General features: G+C 39.2%; 1 protein-coding gene across 6 annotated transcripts in view; it reads left to right on the top strand.

Moving 5' to 3' along the window:
• Nucleotides 1-26656, top strand: part of ATXN7L1 (ataxin 7 like 1) — a 114770-nt gene that overhangs the window by 74991 nt on the left and 13123 nt on the right. For all 6 annotated transcript variants that reach the window (XM_065639096.1, XM_065639086.1, XM_065639049.1 and 3 more), the window contains 6 exons: nt 4631-4853; nt 14531-14814; nt 19502-19584; nt 20438-20694; nt 22960-23152; nt 25642-25763. In XM_065639096.1, the coding sequence (XP_065495168.1) occupies nt 4631-4853; nt 14531-14814; nt 19502-19584; nt 20438-20694; nt 22960-23152; nt 25642-25763 (1162 nt within the window). The remainder of the gene's footprint in view (nt 1-4630; nt 4854-14530; nt 14815-19501; nt 19585-20437; nt 20695-22959; nt 23153-25641; nt 25764-26656) is intronic.

The raw sequence follows: 26656 nt of genomic DNA, 5'->3' as shown, positions 1-26656 counted from the left end.
AGATTCAAAGGCAGACCTAGAGAACTTTGGCAGCTGCAGCAGAGCTTTTGGGAAAGGTAGGGGGTTGCATTGTGTAGGATGCAGAAAAGAGGATTAGAAATGGAGTAACAGGGCATGGGAGAGAAGCTCTGGCGATTCAGAGACTGTTAAGTCTCCAACAACATAAGGACTTCACATCTACAAACAACTCAGATTTGGCTGAGAAAGTTGGACTGTATCCATGTTTCCATAGGACATGGAGAATCTCCTGGAATAGTTTAAGATCGTTCGCCATGCTACTGATGCAGAGTTTGCAATGCACATTCGGACGATATATAGCGCTCAGCTTTTAGACTCTTGCCACTAACTAGAAAAAATAACAGATATTGATCTGAAATTGATTCTTTAGAAAGTGCAGTTAATTCAGTGCGAGAGCGTTAAACTTTCTTTCAGGATTAATGTCATTAATACATTAACCGTTTGACAGCAGAAGTCACATGTTGCTTGTCACTTGCTGCAGTGGCTGCGCCGAGACAGCTGAGAGGTTGCAGAAGGATTACTGCGGTAAAGAGGATTGTAACTTTGATTCTGTTCTCTCTGCACTTGGATTTGACAGCAACTGGTATTTAGAAACTAAACAGAATATGTTTTGTTATTTATGTGCAGTGTAAATATCCATGTGGAAATATTTAAATGAGTTGGAAGAGTTCTCTTTCGTATTTTAAGCTTGAGCACACATTCACAGCATTGCAGGCTCTGCAGAAACTGAAATGCATATAGAATTTAGGTTAGTATCTTATGAGTGATAACTGGTTTTCTAGTTGCCTTGCAGGTTTTTTTTTCATTTTTTAGGGGCAAAAATTTTGATTCTCCTTTATGTTCGTTCATGTCCAGTGACTAGGCCGGTTCTGTATGTAAACAGGGACAGCCATGTCCGCAGCTGCGTGTGTGCGAGTTCACCTCCCCTGCTAGAGCTAATCTGTCTACACGTGAACTGCAAACAAGCGTAGAAATTCTTACACAGATGGCTGGTTGTCTCCTGAATGTGTTAGTGTGTGAATTTCTAATATTATAACAACTATTTGATGTGGAAATGTCTTTTATTCATAAATTGATTTATTACATAGGCTGCATAATAGTAGATTTCTATATTGTGTGTCATTCCTTCTATATATATATAAAATTTGAATAGACAAATTGGTAGAAATATTGAAGAAACAGGTGTGACCAGGAAACTCTGATAGAGGAGCACCACTGCCCTGGTTTAAGCAGTTGTTTTTAGCAGCTGATGCCTTCTTGCTTTTTTGTATATTCTCACTGTTTCTCCTTGAAACATATTACCAGTGTCTAAGGCTTGTTCACTACCACATGCATAGTAAGGAAGGAGGAAGCGAGAAGCAACCTAATAGTTCTTGAGAAGGAATATGTCAATATTTATTTACAATTTATGTCCCCACCGTTGAGATTTGTTTATGAGGTTTCATGCCTTTGGCAAGTCCAGCCTCCTGCAGCCACGCTTGCCCAGCTCGGACGGTGGTTTTCTGCCTCCTTGGTGGTGTTACTCCTCCAGCTGTCCCCTGCGGCCCTACCTGCGAGGTATCACTGCCACCTGCTCCCGCTGACGCTGAAGCGATGTTCACATACATGTGTACACGTGCAGATTTTACCTGTCCGAGCAGTGTCTGAGCACACCAATGGTTGTGTGGCACCGGCTGTTTATGTTCTTCCTCCCGTATGACTTTGCGGTGGTCAAAATTTCCATTTAGCTTCTAGGAAATTTCGAGAGAAACTGGGTGATGCTGATAATTCTCAAATATGTATCAGAGTCTGTTTAAAATGTGGAAGAGTTTCTGTAGCCATGTTTTGGGGGAAGAGGGGAGTTGGAGGAGGTAAAAGGAAATGCCCAATATAGCAGTTGGTTCTGATCACAAGAACGACCACCAATCTGACACACTCAGATAAAATTAATAATCTCGTAATCTTTTCCTTCCCTATCTTTTAAGTAAACATTTATTTAAAATAGTGGGATGCACTTTATTGTATTGTCTTATCACAACAGTGTCTCTTCCACCATTCTCTATGTCATAGTGAAAAATCCAAAGTTAATGTACTGGTTTGCTCTTGGGAATGAATAAATTGAGAGAAAATTGTCTAGGGAAAAGCACCAAACGTTTAGCTTGACTGAAAACCCAGTGTAAAGAGACTGTTGAAAAATAACTCGCTATGGCATGTGATACTTAGATGACTTTCAAATATAATTTTAGATGGTCAGTATCTTGAATGTCTGTCTTTCCGGAAGATGAATTTTAATAACAGAGTAGTGTATTTCACTTCCAAATATATCCATAAGGATTATATCAAAGACACAGTTTACTAGAAGGCAGTCGATCTTGAGAAAACCAAGAGCTGTGGTGAAGATTGGAGTAATTAATCCTGAATTTATATAATTTGTGTATGGAAATCATATTTTTTCCAAAGTTTCGCTTTATATACAGCTTGGTTTTGTTGGTTACACAGCAGTTCCTTTTCATCAGTCCGCAAGTAATTAATGGGAAAGTTGCAGATTTTTATTAAGCTAATTTAAATTGATGAAGTAGTTGCTGAGAAGGTTGGTGAATCTTGAAACAATAACTATTATTTAACAAAATAAATACTGTGTGAGTGGCACTCTGCATTTCAGAGGCAGATGCACAACTTACACGGTTGTTGCCACAAATGTGAGTTGAAATGAATGTAAATAAACTGCATCCTGCAAAGGACTTTCGAAGGCAGAGGCTGCACACTGAGGTGTGTGCCAGGGTGAAAACTGGCAAATGGCAGATGGCATTTAGGTGAGGGGACCTACTTTTTGTATTTTAAAAAAATTGTTTTTTTCTTCAGTTGCAGGAGAATCGGGAGGGAATTTCAGCATTTGTAATTAAAGCTGTGAATATGAAGATATGGAAGTGCTTAATCTTTAATAAAAAATGCCTTTATTTAGTCATTGGAGATCTAATAGAAACAGTTCGGTATATTCTTTAATATTTTTTTAAGCATTTATCTTTGTTCTTGAGGTATTCACTTATTGCAAATTAATCATGGATGAATCCTTCTCCTACTGGCAAGTTTTTACTTGTGAGAATGCCAGACAAATTGTCACGTTTTGATTCTCTGTGGGAAATTTTTTCTTAGTTCTCCTTGAAACATCGAACTAGTGAGCGCAGGGTTGATGATGTAAAGACAAAACCTTCCCTTGCAGCAGCAGGTTGCTGCTGCTTCCTTAACCTGCCCTTGGCTGATGGGGTGATGCTTGGATTCTTCAAGTCAAGTGCTGCAGGCTTCAGATGAGGAAAAATTGCCGCACATTGAAGGAGAAACTCCAGCTTGTCCAAAGTTGTCGGTCTATAATTACATTACACTTGCTGTGTTTGGTTACCGTGTCAGGACGGGGGTACCTGGCTGGTCCCCGCTCTCGCTGCCAGAGTCGCTGCTGCCGAGCGCGGTCCTGCTGAATGGGAAACTCCTCTTGCCCAGCCCGCCCGTGCTGCCCGCCGGGAGCCGCGGGGCGAAGGGCCTGTGAAAGGGTGTTCCCACAAACGGGCGGCAGGACTCTTAAGGATTTATAGCACCTCTCAGCCAAAAACAACTCCTGCCTCTTGTAATATTTTGTATTTCAGTTCACAGCACCAAGCCCGTTGTTTGCAGTACGCTGTGGTTGGCTGGCTGGCCAAGCACTAGCAATTCTCCCCTGGAGAAGTATCTCATTTGTAAAGAAAGGCTAAATACCTTCTTAAAACAATCTTTTCATTTAACAATATCAGAGACAGGACATTTAGGTAAATACTAATAATAACCAAACCCAAACAATTTTGCTGAAGTCTGTCCTGAAGCCTATTCTCCTGTTGCAGTGCTTTTTGCAGTGCTTAAGAGGTCTCTTGTGTGAGTGTGAACAGTGCTCACACAAGGGCCTGACCTCTAGACGCAATGTTTGTAACTGATACATAAACTTCCTGCTTTTTCGCACTTGCTATTTGCTCTGTGTGGACAAAAATAAGCTTTTACCTTGATTGGTGCTTGGAGGTAACCTCCAAGCTATGAACCAGGCAGAGCCTGCCTCTCTGGGAGGGCCGGGAGCAGCAGACCTTTTTCTGTTTCTCAGTCTCCCAGTCATTTTTCTTATAGCTTCGCATTAAACTTCGCATAAAAATAAGGTAGTCATAATGTAAACTGCCCAATAACCGGGTCACATGAATTCTTCACAACTCATTATAGGAGCAGTCTCATGTCTGTCACAGAGTATTTCACTGGGTCATCTGAGCTGTTGTTCCATACTCCTCTCTTTCTTCTTTGGGTGAAAGAGCTGGGACACCTAGTGTACCTCACACAGCTGCTGGTAGTTGCTTATTGCTTAAAAAATGGTTTGAGGTTTCTTGATGAAATTTTCTGGGAGATTACTAGCATTTATTTTACTAGATTTTACATTTTTCAGAGCTCCACACAGAGTTGATTTTGTTTAATTATCATGTGGCTTGATTACATTCACAATAGTGATGAACTGGTGTTCTTCTGAGTGATGAAGTCATTGTAACTAGGAACGATTTCCTCTTCCCTGACTTCTTTTTTTTCTTTAAGCCAATGAAATGTTGTAAAGCTTATTATTTTTCCATTACAGAACGAAGACACGGTTCAATGTGTAAACCTTCCCCTTCTCCAGCTTCTCCAGCCTGCAATTCCAGGACATCCCTAGTACAGATGAAACCGAAATCCTGTATCAGCGGCCATAACCCTGTCAGCAGCAACTCAAAGCCATTCAAAACGCCCAAAGACAATCTACTTACCTCCAGTAGCAAACAGCACACAGTCTTTCCTTCAAAAGTACCACGGGATAAACCATGGTAAGTACCAAAATAATAGTAACCAAAGATGTTTGTGTTAAAAAAAAATAGTAAGTATCTCTGTATTCTAGTATGGGGGCCACTTCTGTTTAATCTCTTTATCAAAGATCTGGATGAGGGGATTGAGTGCACCCTCAGTAAGGTTGCAGATGACACCAAGTTGGGTGGGAGTGTTGATCTGCTAGAGGGTAGGAAGGCCATACAGAGGGATCTGGACCGGCTGGATCGATGGGCTGAACCCAATTGTCTGAGGTTCACCAAGGCCAAGTGCCGGGTCCTGCACTTGGGTCACACCAACCCCAGGCAGCACTACAGGCTCTACACTACAGGCACTACAGGGGAAGAGCGGCTGGAAAGTGCCTGGGGGAAAAGGACCTGGGGGTGTTGATTGACCGGGGTTGAACATGAGCCAGCAGTGTGCCCAGGTGGCCAGGAAGGCCAACAGCATCCTGGCTTGTATCAGGAATGGTGTGGCCAGCAGGCCTAGAGGAGTGATCATCCCCCTGGACTCAGCATTGGAATCCTGTGTTCATTTTTGGGCCCCTCAGGACAAGAAAGACATTGAGGTGCCGGAGAGAGTACAGAGAAGGGCAGCACAGCTGGTGAGGGGTCTGGAGCACAAGTCTGTTGAGGAGCGGCTGAGGGAACTCGGGTTGTTTGGCCCGGAGAAGGGAGACCTTATCAGTCTCTGCAGTTACCTGAAAGAAGGTTGTACTGAAATTGGTGTCCGTCTCTTTTCGCAGGTAACAAGTGATAGGACAAGAGGAAATGGCCTCAAGTTGCACCAGGGAAGGTTTAGATTGGATATTAGAAAAAATTTCTTCCTTGAAAGGGTTGTCAGGCATTGGAACAGGCTGCCCAGGGAAGTGGTAGAGTCACCATCCCTGGAGTGGTTTAAAAGACATGTAAATGAGGTTCTTAGGGACATGATTTGGATGTGGACTTGGCAGTGTCAGGTTAATGGTTGAACCCGATGATCTTAAAGGTCTTTTCCAACCTAAACGATTCTGTAATTATATGTATATTTCACAATCATAAAAAAAAAAAAGAAATCCATATTGTCATCTAAGTTTACAGTTTAAGCCTCTACATTTTCTAAGGGAGGAAGCTGGGATGTTTTTAAATTTGAAAAAGAAAAAAATATATATAGGAAGAGGAAAAAGGATGGGGTTACTTCTCTGATGTTCTATCAAATGTCTGCTTTTGTAAGGTGCATATAGCAAGTGTGATATTGACCCAGTTTGCTATCTTTAGAGTCCATCTTCCATTACGGTATCAGCCATTAAAACTGATGCTTTTAACCAACAGGGTAATTTTTTGCAGAGTTCTTAATATTGGCTTAACCGATGTTCATGAAAACTTACTGGTTAAAGTCATTTATCTTCAACCACAGCTGCTCTTGGAGCTCATTCTGTGTTTTGATAATGTTTGATACCTTATAAGAAGACAGAAGAAAATTCTTGACTGCAAAACTCACTATTCTGGGGGAGTCTTACATCATGTACTGTGATATATATACACATATAGGCTCTGAGACTTGCGAGCCCATCCTCCCGTGACTGCAACGATAGCAGCCAAGTTGCAAAAATGTAAATGAGAGCAGAACTGGGTCACTATTTTATCCCATAAGAAACTATTTTGTCTTAAGTTCTCTACAGAAAAGATGATTTGTGATTAGACCACCAGGTTGGTGACTCAAGATCTGGGTTCAGTTCCTCGTTCTACACAGGCTACTCTTGCGAGTCCATCTCTTTGGCCCTAGTTCTGTGTCTGTGAACTTGAGATAGTACGACTTCCTTTTTCTTAAGTTTTATCTGCTTAGTGTGTAAAGATCCTTCCCTTTTATATGTAATATTTGGCATAAGAAGGTCATGATTTCAGGTAGGGTTTCTGGACATAACTGCCTTAAAGCAGTAAATAATCTAGTGCAAACCATTCACCCATGAGACAAAGTATAAACTCAAATTATGTTAAAGTAATAGCTCATGTTTTCTGCCTGAAACATGCAGCAGTTTGTGTGATTTCAAAGACAGCAGCTTCTGCCTAGCTGTAGAATTTACCGTGCACTGGAACAAACTTGATCAAAATCTGATCTTCCTATAAATCTGAACCCACCATCTCTATAAGCATGATGAGCATTCTGGACAACTTTGGTGTATAATTCTGAAAACAGAAAATACGAATGTTTAGATTACTCACACCCATACACACAGATGAGATAGAGGCTATTCTAGTTAATGTGTAAGTGCCTCATTTACTATTTTAAAAAAGTATTCTTGACTGAATAGTGACCTTTTCTTCTAGAAGTTGGAGAGGAATTTTATATGAGTATATTTTTTTAAAGTCTAATTAAAAGAAAAGCAGAAAGGACTTTAGAGTATTAACACTATTAGCTATAAACCTGTTTCTCATCCTAGTGTTACAGACAGCAAGTTGCATCTCAGCATACTGACTATAAACAGTATCTTCCGATCTGGCAACAGATGGCATTCTGTCAGTCAGTAAAAGCTGGAAGGGAACAAAATAACTAAGCATTTCCACCAATCCCTTTTCCTTTTAGTGGGAACATCCCAAGCGTTTACTGATGATTAACAAGATAGTTTTAGCCATTTAAAACTGTTGTACTGCCCTGTTAATACTTTGGCAGAGTGTCAGTAGTTGTACCTCTGAATTACCCAGTTCTTGCAGCTCTGCTGGGAGACAGTACTGTGGTTTTGTTTACCACTGGGGAGAAACGAGGCATATAGCAGTTAAAGATATTGTAGTCATCACGTAACAAATAATGAACAGTCCAAATTGGAGATCAGTGTAAGTGTCTTTCAAAATTTAGTGTTAAGTGCCTTGGATAACATGACTTGTTAAAGAACAAAATCAGTCTGATAATCATCACAGGTTATAGACAGCTGGCAGCTGTTATGGAAGAAAGTGTTTGTTCCTATTGCATTAGTGGATTTTTTTTTTAAATTTAGAATTCTAGAAAATATTCAGCAGGTCTGATTTTCTTCAAGGACAAATTGTTTGTAAAATTTATTTTTAAGATAAGATTATATCTTCCATTCAGCTATCTGTAAAAGCCATAGAATTTCACCCACTTATCTTTTAGAAAGAAATAATTGACACAAATACATTTGTCTCAAAAATGCAAATAGGATTCATCTTGTATCCAAATGTATTGTGGTTTATCATCCTCAGAAGCTCCAGTTATTCAGTGCTTTTTTTTGTTACATTGTAGTCTCCTGCCACAAATACTTACTTGACAGAGGTTCTTCCAGACAGTTACCAAATTAGCTTAATTCGGGAATTGTACCACTTGTAATGATTGCTTTCCAGACCTGGAATAACCTTTGTTGCGCTTCCCTGATTCTTTCACACAGCATCTCTTCTAAATTTTAGCTGGTACAATTAGCAGTAGTATTTCAGCAATGGCTTCTGCAACAGCATGGCCCAGGGGACCTGTCTGTTGTCGTGCCTGCCCACATGGAGATGCAACTCTTCCACTGTTTAATTCATTGTAGTTTTGGTTGAGTCATCATCTAAAACATTGACTGGGCAGCTCTTTCTCCTCTTCTTCTGTGTTGTTCTGAGATGCACTGCAGAGGTTCGGGTTGCTCCTCCGATAATGTTTTAAAAAACGTGACCAGAATGATCAGATCAAAGAGATCTGGAATTGCTTCATTTTTGTAGCTGCTGTTTTAGTATTTCCCTTCTCGTAGCTGGAATGTGAAGGATTATTGTGAATACATCATACAGAAATATCTGCCAGCTCTGACTTTCTCCCTGTGTCTCTCTAACATCATTGCTATTAATATAGCGGTGCTCAGAGACCGGAGCGGTGCTGGAGCACCACTGCTCTGTGCACGGGATAAATGTCAACCGTCATTTCCTGAAGGTTGCACTTGAGCTGGTAAGAGGTATAACAAAAGGGTAGAACATAGAGAGAAAAAGGCAGAGTAAGATGGTTCGTAGTAATAACAACAAGCAATCATAATTAATAAGAATACCCCAGATACTTACCCTTTATGCCGCTTCTCTTGCCGTGCCCCAGCGCCGCTTCTGAGCGCTGCCGTGGGGGATCTGGGTGCTGCGATGCAACAGGGTGTTCATTTCCACCCATCCGTGATCCTGAGCAGGGGTGTCAAACTCATTTTCACCAGGGGCCACATCAGCCTCACGGTTGCCTTCAAAGGGCCAAATGTAATTTTAGGACTGTATAAATGTAGCCTTGGGGTAAAGTGTTCCAGTAAGCTGGCCCTGTGGCACCAGCTGAAGCAAGTGTCCTTGATCTCCCTCCGTGAGGATTAGCCATTGCCTGCCAGAAGTTCTGAAAATGAGATGGAAATGATGTGGTTTTCATTAACATGTAGAAAACTGACAGTCTTTCTGTAAACAGAAATAGGATCACAAAGTTATACCTATGGGCAATAATTTAAAATTTATAATGTCACTTTTCAGGAGGTATTTTTTAATCATCTCTTAGTCTTTATTTCTTTGTGTTAGGAAATTATTCATACTGAGGTTGAGAAGGTGAAGCTAGTGAAGATTTAAGGATATTCCTAACGCAGCATGGAATTGGAAACAAAATTCAGCAGAGTTAACTTGGGCCACATATTCTAACCACAAAATCACAAATACTTCATTACGTTGTAGAGGCAATCTTAACAATGTAGAATAGAACAATGTTTTATGGTTTTAAATATTTGTGAACTGCTTTTCTCCCAAATTTGAAAAGAGATTAATGAGTGGCTGAGATTTTAAAATGAATGTAGTTATGAGTGACCAAAAAAAAAAACCAAACCCCAAAAAAACAAAACAAAAAAACCCAGCAAAATTACATAACAGCAAGGAAAAATGATTTTTAAAAGCCTGAGGAAAGGAAAACAGAGGTAATAAGGAGCTACACGTGTGAGGAGTGTTGTGACACACTACAGTTATTTTTCTTGCTTGGGAATGACAGTGACGAGCAATGGCTTGGAAATAAAAAGAATTGCTGCAAGATACTTAGGAGGGAAATTCAGTCTCGTTTCAGGAGTTTGCCGCAGGTTCTGCTGAAGGAGTTGTTAACTAGGCTAGACTATTTCAGTTGGAAGGGACCTACAATGATCATCTAGTCCAGCTGCCTGACCAAGAACATGAGGAAACAGAAGGAAATCAGTTATCTTATCTGACAAAAAGAGAATGAGCTTTTGCAGCCTGTCATGATCAGGCACTTTGTGTAGCCCTGTGATATTTTCGTAGCCTTTTTCTAGTTCCCTTCTAATTCATCAACATTGCCATGGGACCACTGGTCAGCAATGCTGGAACCCACATTGCAGTATCAGTAAAACCAGGGACTTGAGAAAACTCAGTTTGCTCCTTAGTCTTATTTGCCATATCCCTTTTTTAATATAAACACAACAATACAATATAAGGTCATATTGCTTATCCACTGTGACCACTAAATATTTTAGTCATTATTTTCCAGTATGTTGTTTCCCCATATTTCACTGCAGACTGAATAGTTTGTTATTTCATGTGTAACTTTGCATTTGCTTATAATAAAATATCTTTTTTAATTAATGACCTTTACCAAAACACTCCATGCTACTTTTTACAACTGCCTTCATCTCTTCATAATTTAGTTTCCCTTGATCCTGATTCCATCAGCAAATGTTATCACCAATAATCTTATACTTTTTTCTTAAGACCAGTGAAGTTTTTGGTCATGTCAGATTTGGTAATGATGGCTAGAAAGTCCTCCTAGCAAGCACCCTTATTGAATCATAAATCTCTAAAAAACTAGTTTTTAATTTTATGTTGCTTAACATTTGCTTTTAAACTGGTTTTATTTGTGTTTTATAATGCCTTTCAAAAGTCGGAACGTTTTCACAGTTGTCTTTGTCAGCTTAGCTGGTAACCTCATCAAACAGTAAAACCAAATTTCTTTTCCAAGATCTGATTTTCAGCAAAACCATGTGAACTAGTTGTTTATCAGTTTATTTTTATTAGTTTTTCCATTATTTCTTCCAAGACATTTGGGTTTTCAGTGTGGATGCAACAGCAGCACTCGGCTGGCTTCACCAAGGTGCCAAATATTCCAAGATTCAATTAGAAATTAATACACTGAGACCCAATATCTCTCCACCTCTTTTGGAACTGCTGGCCACATTATCCAGATTTGCTTATGTAAAAAAAAAAATCATGATTTTTCAGCTGGCACTTTACACTTACCAAGGGAATAAAAAAACATTTTAATCTGATTGGAGAGCATTGTCATGCTTCCTTCTTGATACTGAAGAAATACTGAACATTTCTGTAATTTTTGCATCGCTAATAACTATTTTACTGCCCTTTAGGTACATACTGCTATTATTATTAGAATTGCTTCTAAAAAAAAGTAAACTTGCCTTTACTGAATACAGATTTTTCTTGCCTGTCTTTGGCAATTCTCTCTACTCCCATTTTTCTCATTTTTAGTGATTGTCATGTGCCTTTCCTGGGTTTTTATATTTGTTGCATGTTGCTTTTCTAAGTGACCCTTTCACCAGTTGTCTTTAATAAATCTAAACAGGCTCTTAATTCAAAAATTCTTTTTAAAATATAGTAAATAAGACTAAGGACCTATTTTATATTTCTCCAACAAACTTTTAAAAGAAATCCTCAGTTTTCACTCAACTCAGTTTGGGAAAAGAACTCTTTAACCGTGAAATATACCTATAAGGATTTGTGATTTATTTACCTTTTTAGGCCTTAGTAGCTGACCATGGTCACCAGTCATGTGCAGCCTGCAATTTGCCTTTTAATTATCAATTCATCTTTATGTCTTATGCTAAGATGAAACAAGAGTTCATTACTGTTGAATGCAGTACACTCTTGGAGCTAAAAAAAAAAAATTATCTGTTGGAGCTTCTAAAATCTCAATTCCTATAGACTGTGTGTCTTCACATACTGGAGTTCGTTGGGGTTTTTTCTGCATTGCAATGAAACACATAATGAAAGTTGACTTGTTGATCTGTAACAAAACTGAGTTCCCTCCCCTGGGCTTTGTTCATTATCACAGTGATCCATCTGTATGTGCCCCACTGTTTGAGGTTCTGAGCATTGCAAAAGAGAGAAGCTTTTTTCATTTTAACCGTCTTTTGCTACGAGACCAGAAAATACCCTTCGCCCCTTCACTTTGTATCGATACTTTGAATTAAGATAGATGTTAGAAACTGAGCATGAATATTTGTTCATATGTTTTTACATAGTTTTATATAGTAAAACTACTTGATCTAGAGTAAAAAAATCTCATATTTTCAGAAAATGTAATTGTGATCTGTTTAAAAGAAAAAAAAATAATTCCTACCTTGAGATGTTATAATTTGTGTCTGTCATTTAGCTTAATAAGTTCAGAGCATGTTTGAAAAGTAGACGGAGGATCAAATCTTCTTTTCCATAGCTTCATGCTTGCATTGTCATTGAAATACTCCATGCAATTCTGGCTTTGTGAGTCAGTTAATTTTTTTCATTCAGTTACTGGCCAGCCCTCTACCTCTCACTGCAGTCAGATCTGTATTCTGACAGGCTGACTGCTGTATTTATGGTACCACAGGATACAGAAGTTTCATATAGTTTAATTCCAGCTCACGAATATGTCTTGGTGTCTAAATCTCTTTAGTTTTATATAGATATTGTTTATATCAAGGTTTGTACATTTTTCTATGTTAAAATACCCTTAGAACAAAGGTTAACAACTTCCCAGTGTGGGAGAGTCCCCTCCAGCCGCGCGTGCTGCCTTTGCTGTTCATCATCCTCCGCAGCTGTGGGCAAACAGAGGTTTTGCAGAACCACAGGAGGGTCAAGACTGGAGTTATTTTGGGCTCTGCTTCCGACCTTTCCAAAGGGTGTCCCACGGAGAATCCATCACAAAGGCCTCTTTTTCTGATTGCAGAAACTCTGCACCTGCTAACCGTTCCTTCCGTAGGAAGAATGCAGAGAAGGTGGCATTTTCCAGACACAAAAGATGGAAATTATGTGAGACTTGTGAATGGGGGAAGCCCCAAACTGTACAGTGATGCGCAGAGGGGCAAATGTTGCCTGTCCTGGGGCACTGACACCAGTGTGGCCTCTGGCAAGAAGCTCTGTTACCTGTACTGGCACATGGCCCTGGACTTCAGAAGGTACTCGTTTAACAGCGGTTCTGTGTTTAACAGAATGTTAAACAGATGTCACTTGAGTGATGCACTTGTAGAAGCTCTGCGCTGCCACGTGAAACTGCTGCAGTGACCTGCGAGAACAGATTTTCTCTTGGAGTATGGTTTCCTAAGGAGTAATTTCACACTCTTTATACATGTTTCACTTTATCTTCAAGCGTGTACATCAAGTTAAGCCTTTAAGATAATAACAGATTAAAGAATCCCCGAGTTTTATGGGGGACAGCCTCCTCGACTGTTACCTTTATGCTGGGGATTAGAATTAGGGATGTTAGCTTCTGTACAATTCATAAAGGGAAAGATAGGAGTGCTATTTAGGAGACTCTCCTGCTTCCAGATGAGGAATTTGTTTTGCCTTTTAAACATCGCCATTGCATTGGTATTTAAGAAAACTTGTGTTTCTTTCATTTGCTCAGTATGAGTGGTAGTCTGAAAATTGTCATTTTTGCATGATCCCTGTGTGAATTTGCGTACAAGGCAGATAGTCAACTATTTGGCCAGAGCAACTCTTCAGGCGGTGTGTGGGAAGAACTGAACAAGTGAGAGGTTTTCATTTGCGGCCTCCAGTGAAACCTGGGCTTAAAGTTCTGACAATTTAGTTTTATAAATTAGTGTTTTCTCCCTGGGTTTGTTTCAGTAAGGAAGGGTATATAATTTATGTATTATGTATTAATTGATAGTCACAAGACACACAATTTTGGAGTTGTTGGGGAGGTAAAAAGCAGCTACTGTTGCTGGTTTATTTCCTTGTGCACATAGGAGACAGAAATGTTAAAATAATGTTGGAACTGAAAATGATTTGTCTTAATCTTTTTTGCTGCCAAATTGAGAAGGCAGCATTTTTGAGTGTCACTTAACTAGTCAGGAGTAGTTACTGCAAGCTTTATTCTGAAAAGGGACAACTAAGCTAATAATGCGAATTTTTATTTTTATGTTCACAAGATTTTATGAAAAATACATTTTAGTAATGCTCAATTCATCAAGGATTTTAATACTTTTTAAGGGACTGCTGTTAGGATTTCTATGTTTAAAATCTCTTTTCTCCTTGTTTCCAGAACTTGTATGTCATTCAGACACTTCTGAGCAAAATAATTGTTTTGTGTTTGTTTAAAAATATCAATAGTGTTAGCAAATTACTTTATTATCATGGTGAGTTTAGTACTGTGTACACATTCCTGGTATGTGCTTGTGTTAAAGGCATGAGACCACATATGTAAGGGGGTATGTTTTGCTTAGTGCCAACGACTTATTTTGTTTATGAATAGCAGGGGAGAATCTTAAAAAACCCACAAAGGTTCATTTTCATAATTTTCTACATTGCCAGGCTTTACAAGTGCCTAGTTTTGTAAACATTTGATTGAACAAAAATGGTCAATAATGGTACTAAGTGTTTCATTCTAGTCTAATCTGAAGTTATTGTGTTAGTTGCATCGAAAATTTTGTATCTGTGGAAGGGAATCTTTGGTATGGAAAATACAACTTCAAGATTTTTCTTTGGTTTTGCAGCGTTCCTGTTCCAGTAGTCAGTCTAGAGAAAATTCCTAACCTGGTGAAGGCAGATGGTGCCAACGTTAAAATGAATTCTGCAACCACTACCAACATCACCTCCTCCTCAGCCTCTTCCTCCACCATACCTGCTCCAACTTTGGTGAAATCTGGTTTGACATCCAAGTCAGTGCCACCATCACCAGAAAAGATTCTGAACGGCAAAGGAGTTATAGCTCCATCGATAGACAAGAAACACCAAAATGGCACTAAAAGCAGTAACAAGCCTTACAAAAGACTTTCAGGTGAGTGATGTTGTAGTTCACCATTTGATGTGGTCCATCTTTCTTCATTAATATTTCTAGAGCTCAGAAATAATGTACTAATAAAATGCTGTAGCCTGGTTTTGGTTTGTTTGTTTGTTTTTTAAACTCTAAGATGCCAGTTTGCATATATGAAAAAGAAAGCTTTCACACTCTTAGCATGTGTAAAGTATTTTCAAAGTACGCATTCTGTTTAGCTTGAAATGATAGAGTGTTTAATGCGTTTCTCACCTGGTCAACAGGCCAGATATAATTTTTTTAAGGAAGTAAGTTAATTAAAACAGTCTGGCAGAAGTCTTCCTCACGCCATTTTATACGTTTGGTCTGTTTACAACAAAAGAAAATGTGCCTTGGTGGGGTGACTTCAGTGTAGTCATGATCAAATCAAACAGTTGAGGTTTAAGATGTTTCATTATCCACCAAGTCATGATTATTTAAATAATCTTCTTTCTTAGTTTTAAATAATCCGTAACTGTGGAAGTGCCCTGGGCGGCCGCGGGCAGAGCTGAGGATGTAGGTCCCTGTGCAAATCTGCCACCAAAGCACAGAACGCCTCGTCGTGGAAGGGCAGCCTTCGAAAGGTTGCCATCCGTTGGGAGTAAGAATTATTTTCCAGCGAGTTTCCCAGGGGTGCCCTGTGCCAGCTGTTGGGCAGCGAGTAGAGAATTTGCCCCTTAAAGCTTGAAAACATATTTTTATTCTGAATGAAAGGAAACAAAAGTGATTTGAGAGGGTTTTTTTTCTTTTTCTTTTTTAGCAAAAGTAACTGACTCAAGTTTACAGCTTCAGAAGCTGTGCAGAGTCTATTCTTCAGCTGGCAGTACTTTGTGATTTGGGCAGGAACTTCTTGTGTGTACTGAAAGGCTAATTTCACTAATGGCAGCGTGATCCACATTAGATCGTCAGTTTGGCAGAAAGTTCACATGATTTCTAAATGTGCACTAGTTATGAACCAAGTGTAAGTTGTATAAGATAAATAATTTCATTTCCACTGAACGAGTGTGCCTGACTTTTTGACTGAATATCAGGGTTTTTTTTTTTGTTTTCTCAAATTTGGCAGTTGGCCTGTGGCGCTGCCACCTTGGCTTGATTCCAGACCAGTGCGAGGTGTTTGCTGGGGCTGTGTGGGGTATGGAACAATGCCATTGCCTTAACGTATTCAGAACACTGATTGCTTTCTTAACTAGTTAAAGGTGGCATCTAAGAAAACAGAACCTTTGTTCACAGTAGTGTTCTACAAAATGAAAAAAATATTTAGAGAAAGTAGCTGATCAGCCTTTTAAACCTTACATTTCACTTGCTAAGATCCGATTTGTTATTCTAATAAAAAATTTATATTTTTTTTTCTTTTAAACTATTATTTCCTTTAGTGGCTTAGCTGCTTGATTTAGCTAATGAATTCTGAATTCCTACTTGGGCAATTAAAGGGTGATGCATCTTGAGATACTTGTTTTCCTTATGTCACCCCATACCACCGCAGGGCAGGTGATACTTGTACCTTTTTTTGTACATATGCTGCTGAAATGTGTTCACAAAGGAGAATGATTTCTGTAGGGCCTCCTCCAGCATGCTTGCTTTTGCTGTGGAGGAGACTCCGTCACTGTTGTGTCCCAGCTGTCCCTTGTAGTGTCTCCCAGGCTGGGGAACACTTCACTGTGGAGATTTCCAAATAGGCTGGGACTGTGCATAGGCATTCATTTACTTTTATGTGGTTAACAGATCCACAGAATTTATACTTTTTTAAAAACTCCTCTGTCATCAGATTGAGAATCGGTTCAGTCTTGCTTCTGATGCCTCATGTATGGATGCAGCAACACAGTAATTTAGCAGTGATGCAAATAGAAGTCCTGAGAGCACTGGAGATGAATTGCTTGTAGGTTGTGTGTCACCGTGATGGATTCCTCTCCATTACTATACAGAACTATGCAAAGGCTGAGAAAAAGATCTGGGAAGGTCAACGAGATGATTATTCTAGATACCCCATAAATTTCATTCATTTAACATTAAAAGGATGAGACAGTGGTTAGGGGATTTAGGTTTCCCTCACTCCGCTGCTGTGGAACTGTACAGCTGTTAATTTTTGAAGCTCCTTAATACGTCTGGCCAGTTTACATTTGTTTTCTTTCCTTTTTAGCAACCTCCACTCTCTCTCATACCATTTCCCTGCCTGTGGTGAAGTTTGTTTATTTCCTTTGCTGAGAGCTGGTGCTTGTTTGGGTGATGAATGAACCTGCCCTCTTTTCAGGAGCACTGTCACTGCTGGGAGAGGAAACAGCTCGTGGAACCACAAAAGATAGTCTGTACCTGCCCAGCACAAGTGGATCAGTGTTCCCTAGTAGCAAACTGAAAAAAAAAAAAATTTTTTCCTAAAACTTCCTTAGTTCTTGACCTTTTTGAGGTGAAGTTAAAGACTGGAGATGCCTAGTTTACACCAAGAATATCTGTTGTGTTGCAAACAGGAGTTTGAGACAATTCAGTTTTGGCCATTCCTCTTCTTGTGGCGAGCTTATAGTGATTGCTCTTCACTGCGCCCACCAAACGCGAAGAAGTGGAATCCGTTCTGGAGAAGCAGCTTTGTCAAGCTGTGCCTGTGCACAAGAGCCGTGGGCTTCTCAAGCTACACGGTTCCTAATACTGAGGTAGCAAGAAGCTGCATTTCATTATTGATAAGAAGGTGATAATCTTCATTTAATGCGTTGCCCAAACCAGGCACGTCTGTAGCTGGCAACTGGATGTCTGTGGTTTCTCTGGAACAGCCACACACGTTTCAGCCCGGAGAAGTGGTTTCCTGTTTGTTTAGTGTTTTCTCTTTCTCAGGGAAAACATGTTATTTTGTTGTTCGGTAGATGGTATAGGCTTCCACTTTTTCTGACTATAATTTATTCTGCTGATTTTTACCTCTATATGGTTCCCTGAAAACTGGCTTTGCTATAATCAGTCCTGTGAGTCTTTTTTCGTCGGGACACTTACTGACAAGTAGCAATCTGGATGCTCCCAAAGGGAGCACTTCTGATTTTTGAAGTATTATATGTTTCCCTGTTGGCTCAAAACAGTCCTCACTTAGTGACTTTGAGAACCCATTCCACAGCCTTATGATTACCTCCAGGATTTTTCATTCGAAGGCCTATTTATAAGTCCATATAGTCTATTTCGTTTGGGGTTTTTTTAGTTTTCATTGAAAGTTTTTAGGCAAGTGATTCAGGAAATTGTGATAGAAATGTCATACACTGAAAAAACAGGAGTAATTAACTCCTTTAGTTCATGAACATGTGTTTTCATCCAGTAAGTAGAAAAAAACGTTTATTACGTTTAGTCAGGCACTGTTTCTGTTGTGCTCTGAAGGCCACAGAAACTACCTGTGACAGATTTCCATCCCTTTGGAGGTTTCACAAAAAACCCGGTACCAGCTGTTTTTTCCAGACTCTCTTTTCGGTATGTCTCTGCTAATAGGTTGATAACGTAACTATTTAACGTTGGCTTTATCATTTTATAAGTCCGTGTAGCAGAATACATAAAGCTGGCAGTAATTGCGGCTGACAGTTGTTGTCTAACAGGCTACTTGGCCTCACGTTTCTTCTTCCAGCTGTTCTCCTTGCTGCGATGCTGCCATAACATTGTAACATGGCTGTGAATGCCATCTGCATCCTAGCTCTGATGTTTGTTTATAAAGAATTTTCAGATCCTCAGATTAAATGCTGCGTTTGAGTAGAGGATGTTTATTATACCTGAATGTAACACTGCTGTATAGTTAAAATAGGCTTTGGCAAGCGGTTTACGTTCCACTGTCAAACAAAAGCAAACCCGTCTGCCAATTAAAACATAGGATGTCAAGGTGTGTAAACATAATGGTAGAATTTTTGGTGGCACAACCTAAAACGTGTATGTCCGTAGTTTTGTTAAAGCACTGTAGTGAAAACCCTAAATTATGTGAACATAACCTAAAGGAGGTAATGCTATCTGTGGTATATAAATACTAAAATATTCATGAGTATGAAATATGCAAATACAGCATATTAAATATTAATGCACTTTTAATGTTAACCGTGAGCAGAACTCATGTAAATGCCTCTTTTTCATAATCTCTGCAAACTTGAAACTCCATGCCTCCCTTCACTTAGGGAAATAAGAACTAACTAACATGTTATTTTTGTACAGGTTTAGGGGACAGATTTAGATTAATTTTGTTTTTAAAATGCCACTGGCGATCTTGCGTCTACTTTTGCGATACCGCAGGTTGTTTTTCAGAGTTTCCGAGTGTTGCAAAGAAATGTTGTTCAAAGCGCTTGTGATATTTAGTCTGTATGTGTCTCAGCCCAGCTCAGAAGCTGGATGTGCAAATGCCGGCGTTACAGAGGGAGCTGAACTTGCAGGTATTTGGCTTGGTCCTGTGTTTGGGCCACTCTGTCAAGCACAGCTCTGTAAACAAACTTATTTCTGTGAAGTCTGTGACTGAAATCCTGCTCTGAATAGCTTGAAACACCTAAGGACAAAAAAAGGCAGAACCGCGAGTGATGCACATCCCGCCGTTATGGGGCGCTGGGGTTTGGAACAGTGGTTCAGGTTGAGCCTGGTTGAATTAAGTACTATGAGGCAAAAATTATAGCTACTCTGGTTAAAATTTCTGTAATAATCTTTTTTTTTTTTTTTTCTCCCCCCCTCCATTAAACAGAAAGAGAATTTGACCCAAATAAACACTGTGGAGTACTGGATCCTGAAACAAAGAAACCTTGCACAAGATCGCTCACCTGCAAGGTATTTTTCTTAGAAGATAAAATATCAGATGCTTTGTTATAGTTTAAATCCTACCACAGTAGTTTGAGAGGTCATACCTGCTCCTGTCTAACAGACAATGGGTATGGTATTCAGACGCTGTCTTCAGGTAATTCTTTTGAGTAATTCTGTTTCTTTGAATCAGAGCATCTGCATTATTCCACTGATATTTCTGAAAAGATTTTTTTTCTGTCATTTTGTTATGCAAAAAGCATTAATGTTTCACATTGAAGCACAAATGTTCTTTTAAATGCTCCTTTTTTGGTTCACGTATGCAAAAATGTTGAAGTATAGTCAATTTTTAGTAAAAAATTAACATGATTTTTGTATACTGCATTACTTGGAGGCTGCCCTAGCTATAGTAATGTCTCGTATCAAAAAGTAGCAGCAATGTAAGACATTTGTAATGAACATTTGTATGTGTATGTGCTGCCTGTCAGTAGAGATGATCAGTTAAATTTGCTTCAAACTGTACTAACATTTTTCAATCCAATGAAATCAATTTTTCTTTGTAAGTTAAGAGCTACAATGATGTTACTTCTTAATATGTTAAACTTATTGAAATTGTATTTTCTGCTTTGGAAAAGGTAAGTCAATAGACTCAGTTATATGAAAATTGTTGCAGAAAGTAATTTTAGCCTTGATGTTGGCATTTCTTAAGAATTACTTCATAAATTGTCAAAGAAAATGTGGAATAACAGCTTTATTTCCATAACTGTGGCTAAAGTTGTTTGAAGTAGATTTTATCTTTGAGAGTTGTGGTGTATCGGAACTATAGAGGACTCATAAACAATGTCATGCACACACAAATGCTTTTTAACCACCCTATTTTTAGACTCATTCACTTAATCATCGACGAGCAGTTCCAGGCCGTAAAAAACAGTTTGACATCCTTCTAGCTGAACACAAAGCTCGATCCAGGGAAAAAGAAGTTGCAAAAGACAAAGAGCATCCACCGTCTGCAAGGGAAAGCTTTCAGAGCCAGCCCACACCAGCACCAGACTCCCTGTCAGGATCTTCAGTGAACTCTGGCCAAGAATCTAAAGTAACATCTCCTGCAAAATCCAGACCACCAAATTCCGTACTTCCAAGGTAAGCGATTCTCCAGTTGCAGTGTTGCATTCCGAAGGTGCTGTGAGAAATGCCATAGTCTTCCATACAGCTTATTTTATAAACATTTGGTATTTATCTGAGCTATTGCATGATAAAACATATTAATGTAAGAGTAGACTATGTTTATATTAACCTAAATCTGTCCATAGTAGCCTGTGATTTGATTGGGAATGGGGTAAGGAGTTGTGTCCATCCTCTGATTGGAATCTCAGACTGCATTTTTTCTGCTGAAATAGTAATAATTAGGAAAGTTTATATTTGAGTCATTCTGACACTTTTGGGAATAAAAGTCTATTTACATGAACCAGGGTAGGTACTAGTGGTGAAATTCTGTACATTTATGTAGAATTTTTCTCTCCAAATACTTGGCCAGTTACTATAATGGAATGTCTTGTAAAAAAAGGTGTAGTTTAGTGTAAATGACAATGTAAGCAGCTAGTTCTTAAAACTATTGATTTGAAACTACCCATAACATATCTTTCCTCATCTTGAAGATTTTTCTTGTAAAGCACAAAGAGAGTCTTCAGAAAAAAAATGCAAACTTCTAAAGACATCTCTTTAGAAAAACTAGTATGATATATTGGATCTACTGAATTCTACTTGCCCTCTGGTAAACTTCCCATATGCTTTTTTTCGTTGACTGGGGTGGTTTTTAGTACTAATTTTGGCTGGAGTAGATAAAGCTAAAGCAGCTGGTTTTGTTCATATTTATTTTGTTTCATATTTCTTTTCTTTGCAGAAACTTTTGTCACGATCTTAGTGCCCATTTTGGGGCTTTTGTACTAAGATAGTCCCTCCCTCAAAGAAATACTTGATTTATTTGCTATCTCAAGTCTGGCAGAGACAGCCTTTTCCAATGTTTGCTGTGTGTTCATCAAGCCGTAACAAAATGTTATTCATACAATGGCAGAGGTTGGTCTTGAGTGAAAGGACAATGAAAGAATACCTGTAAATAAAAAATGTGGTGAGAAGTCTGCATAATTCTTACAAAAGGAGTGACCCTACGCAGTCCTTACATAGGGAGGAGCACAGACGGACAGACAGACATTGGTTTTAGTCGCCGTTACAGTCAAAGAGACAAAACTGGAATACAATTCAGTAACAGCTGAAGGAATTGCAAAGGTGGTGGTACACGAGGAGGGTGATTTTAGCCGCCATATGTTGTGTTTGTACAATCCACACTTCTGTTTCTGCTGCTGTGCCTCTGTTGTGTTGTCCTGTCTGGTTTTGCAAGCAGCCGTGCCAGAGGAAAGGAAAGCCTGCTGCCTCTCTGCGGGGAGCCAGGGTGCCCACAGCTCTGCTGCTGAAGGGGTTGTGTGAATTCTCCCTGCTCTGATGGGTCAAAGCTCACAGGGCTCACTGGAGGTGGCTTGGCCTGACCTGGCTGACTTTTCCTGAAGGCTGAGGAGCACTCGCACAACCTGTCCCTCGCTACAGCAAGTGCAGCAGTTATTTCAGGCTGATGGACATTGTTGAGCAGTCCCAGCTCAGTTCAGAAGAGGGCACCTGTCCACAATCTTAGTGGTTGCTGTGTCATGATAGCATAAATTCATGAGCTTGAAGAAGATCCTCAGATTTTGCTCAATGCGAACCTCTCCTCCAGCCTCCGAGGTCCTCATACATACTTGGTTGTACAGACTGCAATTGAGAATCCTTTTCACGCACACTTCTAATTGGATTTGTTTCCAAGCTACTTTCGAAAGGCAAGGCACCACCGTGCCCTGTGGTACAAAGACATTTCCACTTTGCTTTGCTGTATTTTAGACAAAGGTAAAGAAAACCTACATGCTGTAAGAGGTCCTCCCAGTTACTTCACTTACTAGTCTAGCTGTAAAGGGTGTCAGCTAAACACTCAGATTTAGCACATTAATTTCAGTAGTATTTTGGTATGAAATAAAATTTCATAACTGGACCCTTGGGATCAATCGAGTAGCAGAGTAATGGTGCTGTTATACACGTCTGATTTTTATTTGCATTTTTTATATAATTTGCCTCTCTCAAGATCCTAAACTCAACCTCATGGCAAATTTAAAACCTCAGGCAATACAAAGGTGCTTCTACCAGCATTAACTTCATGATAACCCGTGATATACTTCTGACAAGACCAAATGTCAGCTATTCTGTATCTTACTGTCCTTCTTTATATGTTCATTTCTAGTATCATTTCTTTCGATGCTTCACTCCGGCAGGTAGGTTTGCTGAGCCTTTGAACACTGATGATTTAAATGTATATTCTCCTTCTAGACCATCATCTGCAAATAGCATAAACAGCAACAGTTCTTCAAACCACAGTGGGTACGTACCAGAACTGCCACTGCCTTCCATGGGAGGAGATTTAACAAGCAGATTGTCTAGTGATGAAGGAGAAGCGGATGGAGCTGAAGAATCTGAGAAATTAGACTGTCATTTTTCTGGACACCATCCCAGACCTCTTGGGGTATGTGTCTGTCTCTGGCATGCCGTGCTGTTATGTAATTAGAGGGAAGTAAAAAGAAGTAATTTAGTAAAAATGTAAGGAACGAGTACCTTACATTCTGTGAACTGTATTCTAAAGAGAACAAATACATTTGGCAGGAAATGGTATGGATGGGATAAAGTAGGAGGAGGCATATGACAAACATTGCTAGGTTGCAGGACAGGATGAGCAGCAGAAAATCAGAAGTTCTAGTTCTAGATTTTCCTCTCAGTAGACTGCAACTTGGGTGTAATTCTGCCAAACTGAGGGAAGTTGCATTGTTTTAAATGTGACATGAACAGGTAACCTCTTCGTTGTCATAGTTCTTATGAAATTGTACCTTGCGATTGGCTATAGTTCTGAAAATCTGAGGCAGCAAAGGGCTATTACAGTGCTTTGTTGATTTTTGCGGTCTGATTTGAAGCAGTAATTAAATATCATTTATGTGCATGTATGTGGACTTAGAAGCTATTGCTTTGTTCATCTAAGAATTGCAAGTCTAGAGCACAGCATAGCCCATCTGCTCTGCACTGGCTTAAGTATGTGCTTCCCTGGCAGCTGTTTTTGTCTTTATCCCGTGTTAGTGAGAAATTTCATTGTAAGTAGTAAGAGCTGCCTTGTGGCATTATCTCCACAGTGTGAATTTGTTTATACTCTACAAACCAAGAAGTAATGGGAGAACTCTTGAACTTCTAAGTGGTTGGTTCTCATAAAAATTGAGCCAAGGAATAAAATTAATGAAGACTTCACTTACGTGTTTTCCATGTGATATGCAGAATAAAACACTGTGATAACTGTAGCATTGTCTACAGTCCCTAGAGCAAAGGAAAACTTCTTACTGTCAGACACCAGGAAAAAGTATGAGCTGAACATATACAGAATTTTATCGGACAGTCATTTTATGATTCTTACAAAGAAAATAAGAATAATTATAATCCATATAATACTGTGATATGCAGTAACCTCCTGCTTCCTTGGTACTCTTGTATTCTACTTCATTTTTGCTGGCTACTTCTTTATGAATTAAAAATCAAAGGCTCGCTGCCTGTGTGTCCACACAATTTAAAAAATAGAATCACAGAATTGTTGGGGTTGGAAGGGACCTCCGGAGATCATCTAGTCCAGCCCAAAATAATCGCAGTGCAGCCAGGTGTTGTACAGACACCATCAGCGAGGCATGGCTGGCAACAGCCGTTTTGTTGTAGGATCCTGGTTCTGGATCAAGGCAAATCCCACTGACTCATCTGTTCTTTGACATCTCAACATCTCTCAACTGAAGCAGTTACCGAGAGTGCAGCTGTTCTTAGGCCGTATCAAGGTGAAGTCAGAAAAGATGGTGCAAATCCCTTTCAGCACAGTTCTGGCTCACTTGCTACATTTTATATAGAAGTGAACTCTTTTCCTTACATAGTCCCTCTCCCAGCAAGGTGGTAATAACAGCCGGGGACAAGGCAGCAGCTTCTTAAACTGCCTCTTAGTGGGAACTGATCTGTATCACTGGGAGATGAGGCCAGTTTATCAGCTTAGGTGGTGGTTTTAATTAACCAGTTTAACCTTGTCATGAAACAGACTTAAGGTAAACAGTTAAAGTCAGCGCTTGCTGTCCATTAAGCTGAGAAGTACTTTAAAGGGATGCGTTCCGATCGCATCAGTAGCTTCTGCTCTCAGCAGAATTTGTGTGCCTTGGTCCTTGCGTGACGGAGAGTTGTCTTGTTTTCTGAAGATGATTTGGAACAGGTTTCTCTCCCACAAATAGGTCTCGCGACACTTCTCTACCTAACGTAAGATCAGTAAAAGTGAAAAAAGGGTAGATTCCTGATCGTGCCATTTCAGTGTAGCAGGACTTTGCAGGAAGTTCTCTAGAGGAAGTGATGCAAATATTCCTGAGCTCTGCAGAATTCGCAAAATATTTACTACTCCTCTAGGTGATTTTCATACACTATGAAGAGTGTACCTGGTGCTCTGTTGTAGCGTAGGTGCCATGGATAATAATTTATTTTTTTACTGAAGTGTTACTGGTGTGTTTGTTTATTAAATAGATATTGAAGATGCTCTCGTTGCACCTTTTTCCTCTTCAGTTATATTCTTATTCCTGTTACACAATTACAAGATCTAATGTGCACAAAAGGGTGTCACTTTTTCTGAGGCATTAAGAGTATTATTAGCCAGAATTGCTTCCTTAACAGTCCCACAGCATTTATATCCTTTCCATGTAACACAGGAACCTCATAGTAAACTGACCTGTGTATAATGTATATGACGTATACTTTATACTAAGCTGAAACACTATGCACATAGTTCATCTATCATGCAAAAAGTATTTATGATGCAGATAGTGAAAAACACCTTCTTAAAGGTGTTTTATATGCACAATACAAATTACAAAGGGGTTCCTTGATTTAAAAATTAGAATTATTTTATAATGTAGAAATTATTTTTTATAAACAACATTGAAATATCTTTTCTTTCAGTTTTGTTCATATGGCAGTCGCTTAATGGGAAGAGGGTACTATGTCTTTGACAGAAGATGGGACCATTTCCGATTCGCACTAAACTCCATGGTAGAAAAACACTTGAACTCACAGATGTGGAAGTAAGTGGGATTTTTACACTTGGTGGGTATTTTAACATTTTAAAATCTGTATTAAATCATAGCAGTAATACGAATGCAAATTTTCTCTGTTAAGGAATATGCAGCACAACAGAACAATCTCCTATTCTAATGTAAATTTCTGACAGATTTAGGGCTTTCTGTTAGTCCCTCTGAATCTGGGGAGAAATAATTCAGTAGCTCTGTTAATATAACTTAAAAGCATTAAAGCACAGTGTTTTCTGGGTTTGGAGGTATGTTTTGCTATCGTATTATTTTATAATGCACAGGTTAGATTTTGCCTAGATCTTTATACCTACCTATATCATGCAACCATATCACCTGTTTCGACTTTGCTCTGTAAGAGTCACGCTGTAAGATACGGAACTCAACACTCATTTGCCTGTGCGTGACATGAAACGTGATGGGTTTTTAGTCCATAGTACCCTTGCTGGCTTTTGAGTCTTAAAATTCTGATTATTAGCCACTATTGAAGCACCTCTATATCACATATGCAGGTTCCAAGCACTATAGGCTTTGGCTACACAGATACATTAAAACAGACTGCACTTCTGAAAAAGGTGTTGATTCTTTAAACAATATATATATTTGAAAAATTCGTGGCATCTGCAGCTAGGATTGATTTTTTGGCACTATTCTGCTACAGGATATGCATTCTTCTTCCAGTGTAATGACAATAAAGCGCAGTGTTTCATGTCCCTGTTTATTATCAGGACTGTGTTATATTCGTTGGATGCCAACCATTAGATAAACAAGGTCTGATTTTTATTTAAGTATCTTTTTGAAACTCTAAAGCTTGGCTTGTCTGACTAACCTGGTAACTTGATGATGACAGCGCTATTACGCTGGGAGACATAGTTTGGAAATGGTAGGGT

This window comes from Caloenas nicobarica, chromosome 1, assembly GCF_036013445.1.
Source record: "Caloenas nicobarica isolate bCalNic1 chromosome 1, bCalNic1.hap1, whole genome shotgun sequence".
Classification (NCBI taxonomy): Eukaryota; Metazoa; Chordata; class Aves; order Columbiformes; family Columbidae; genus Caloenas; species Caloenas nicobarica.
The sequence above is the reverse complement of the archived record's forward strand: the minus strand, read 5'-3'. Positions and strand labels throughout refer to the sequence as shown.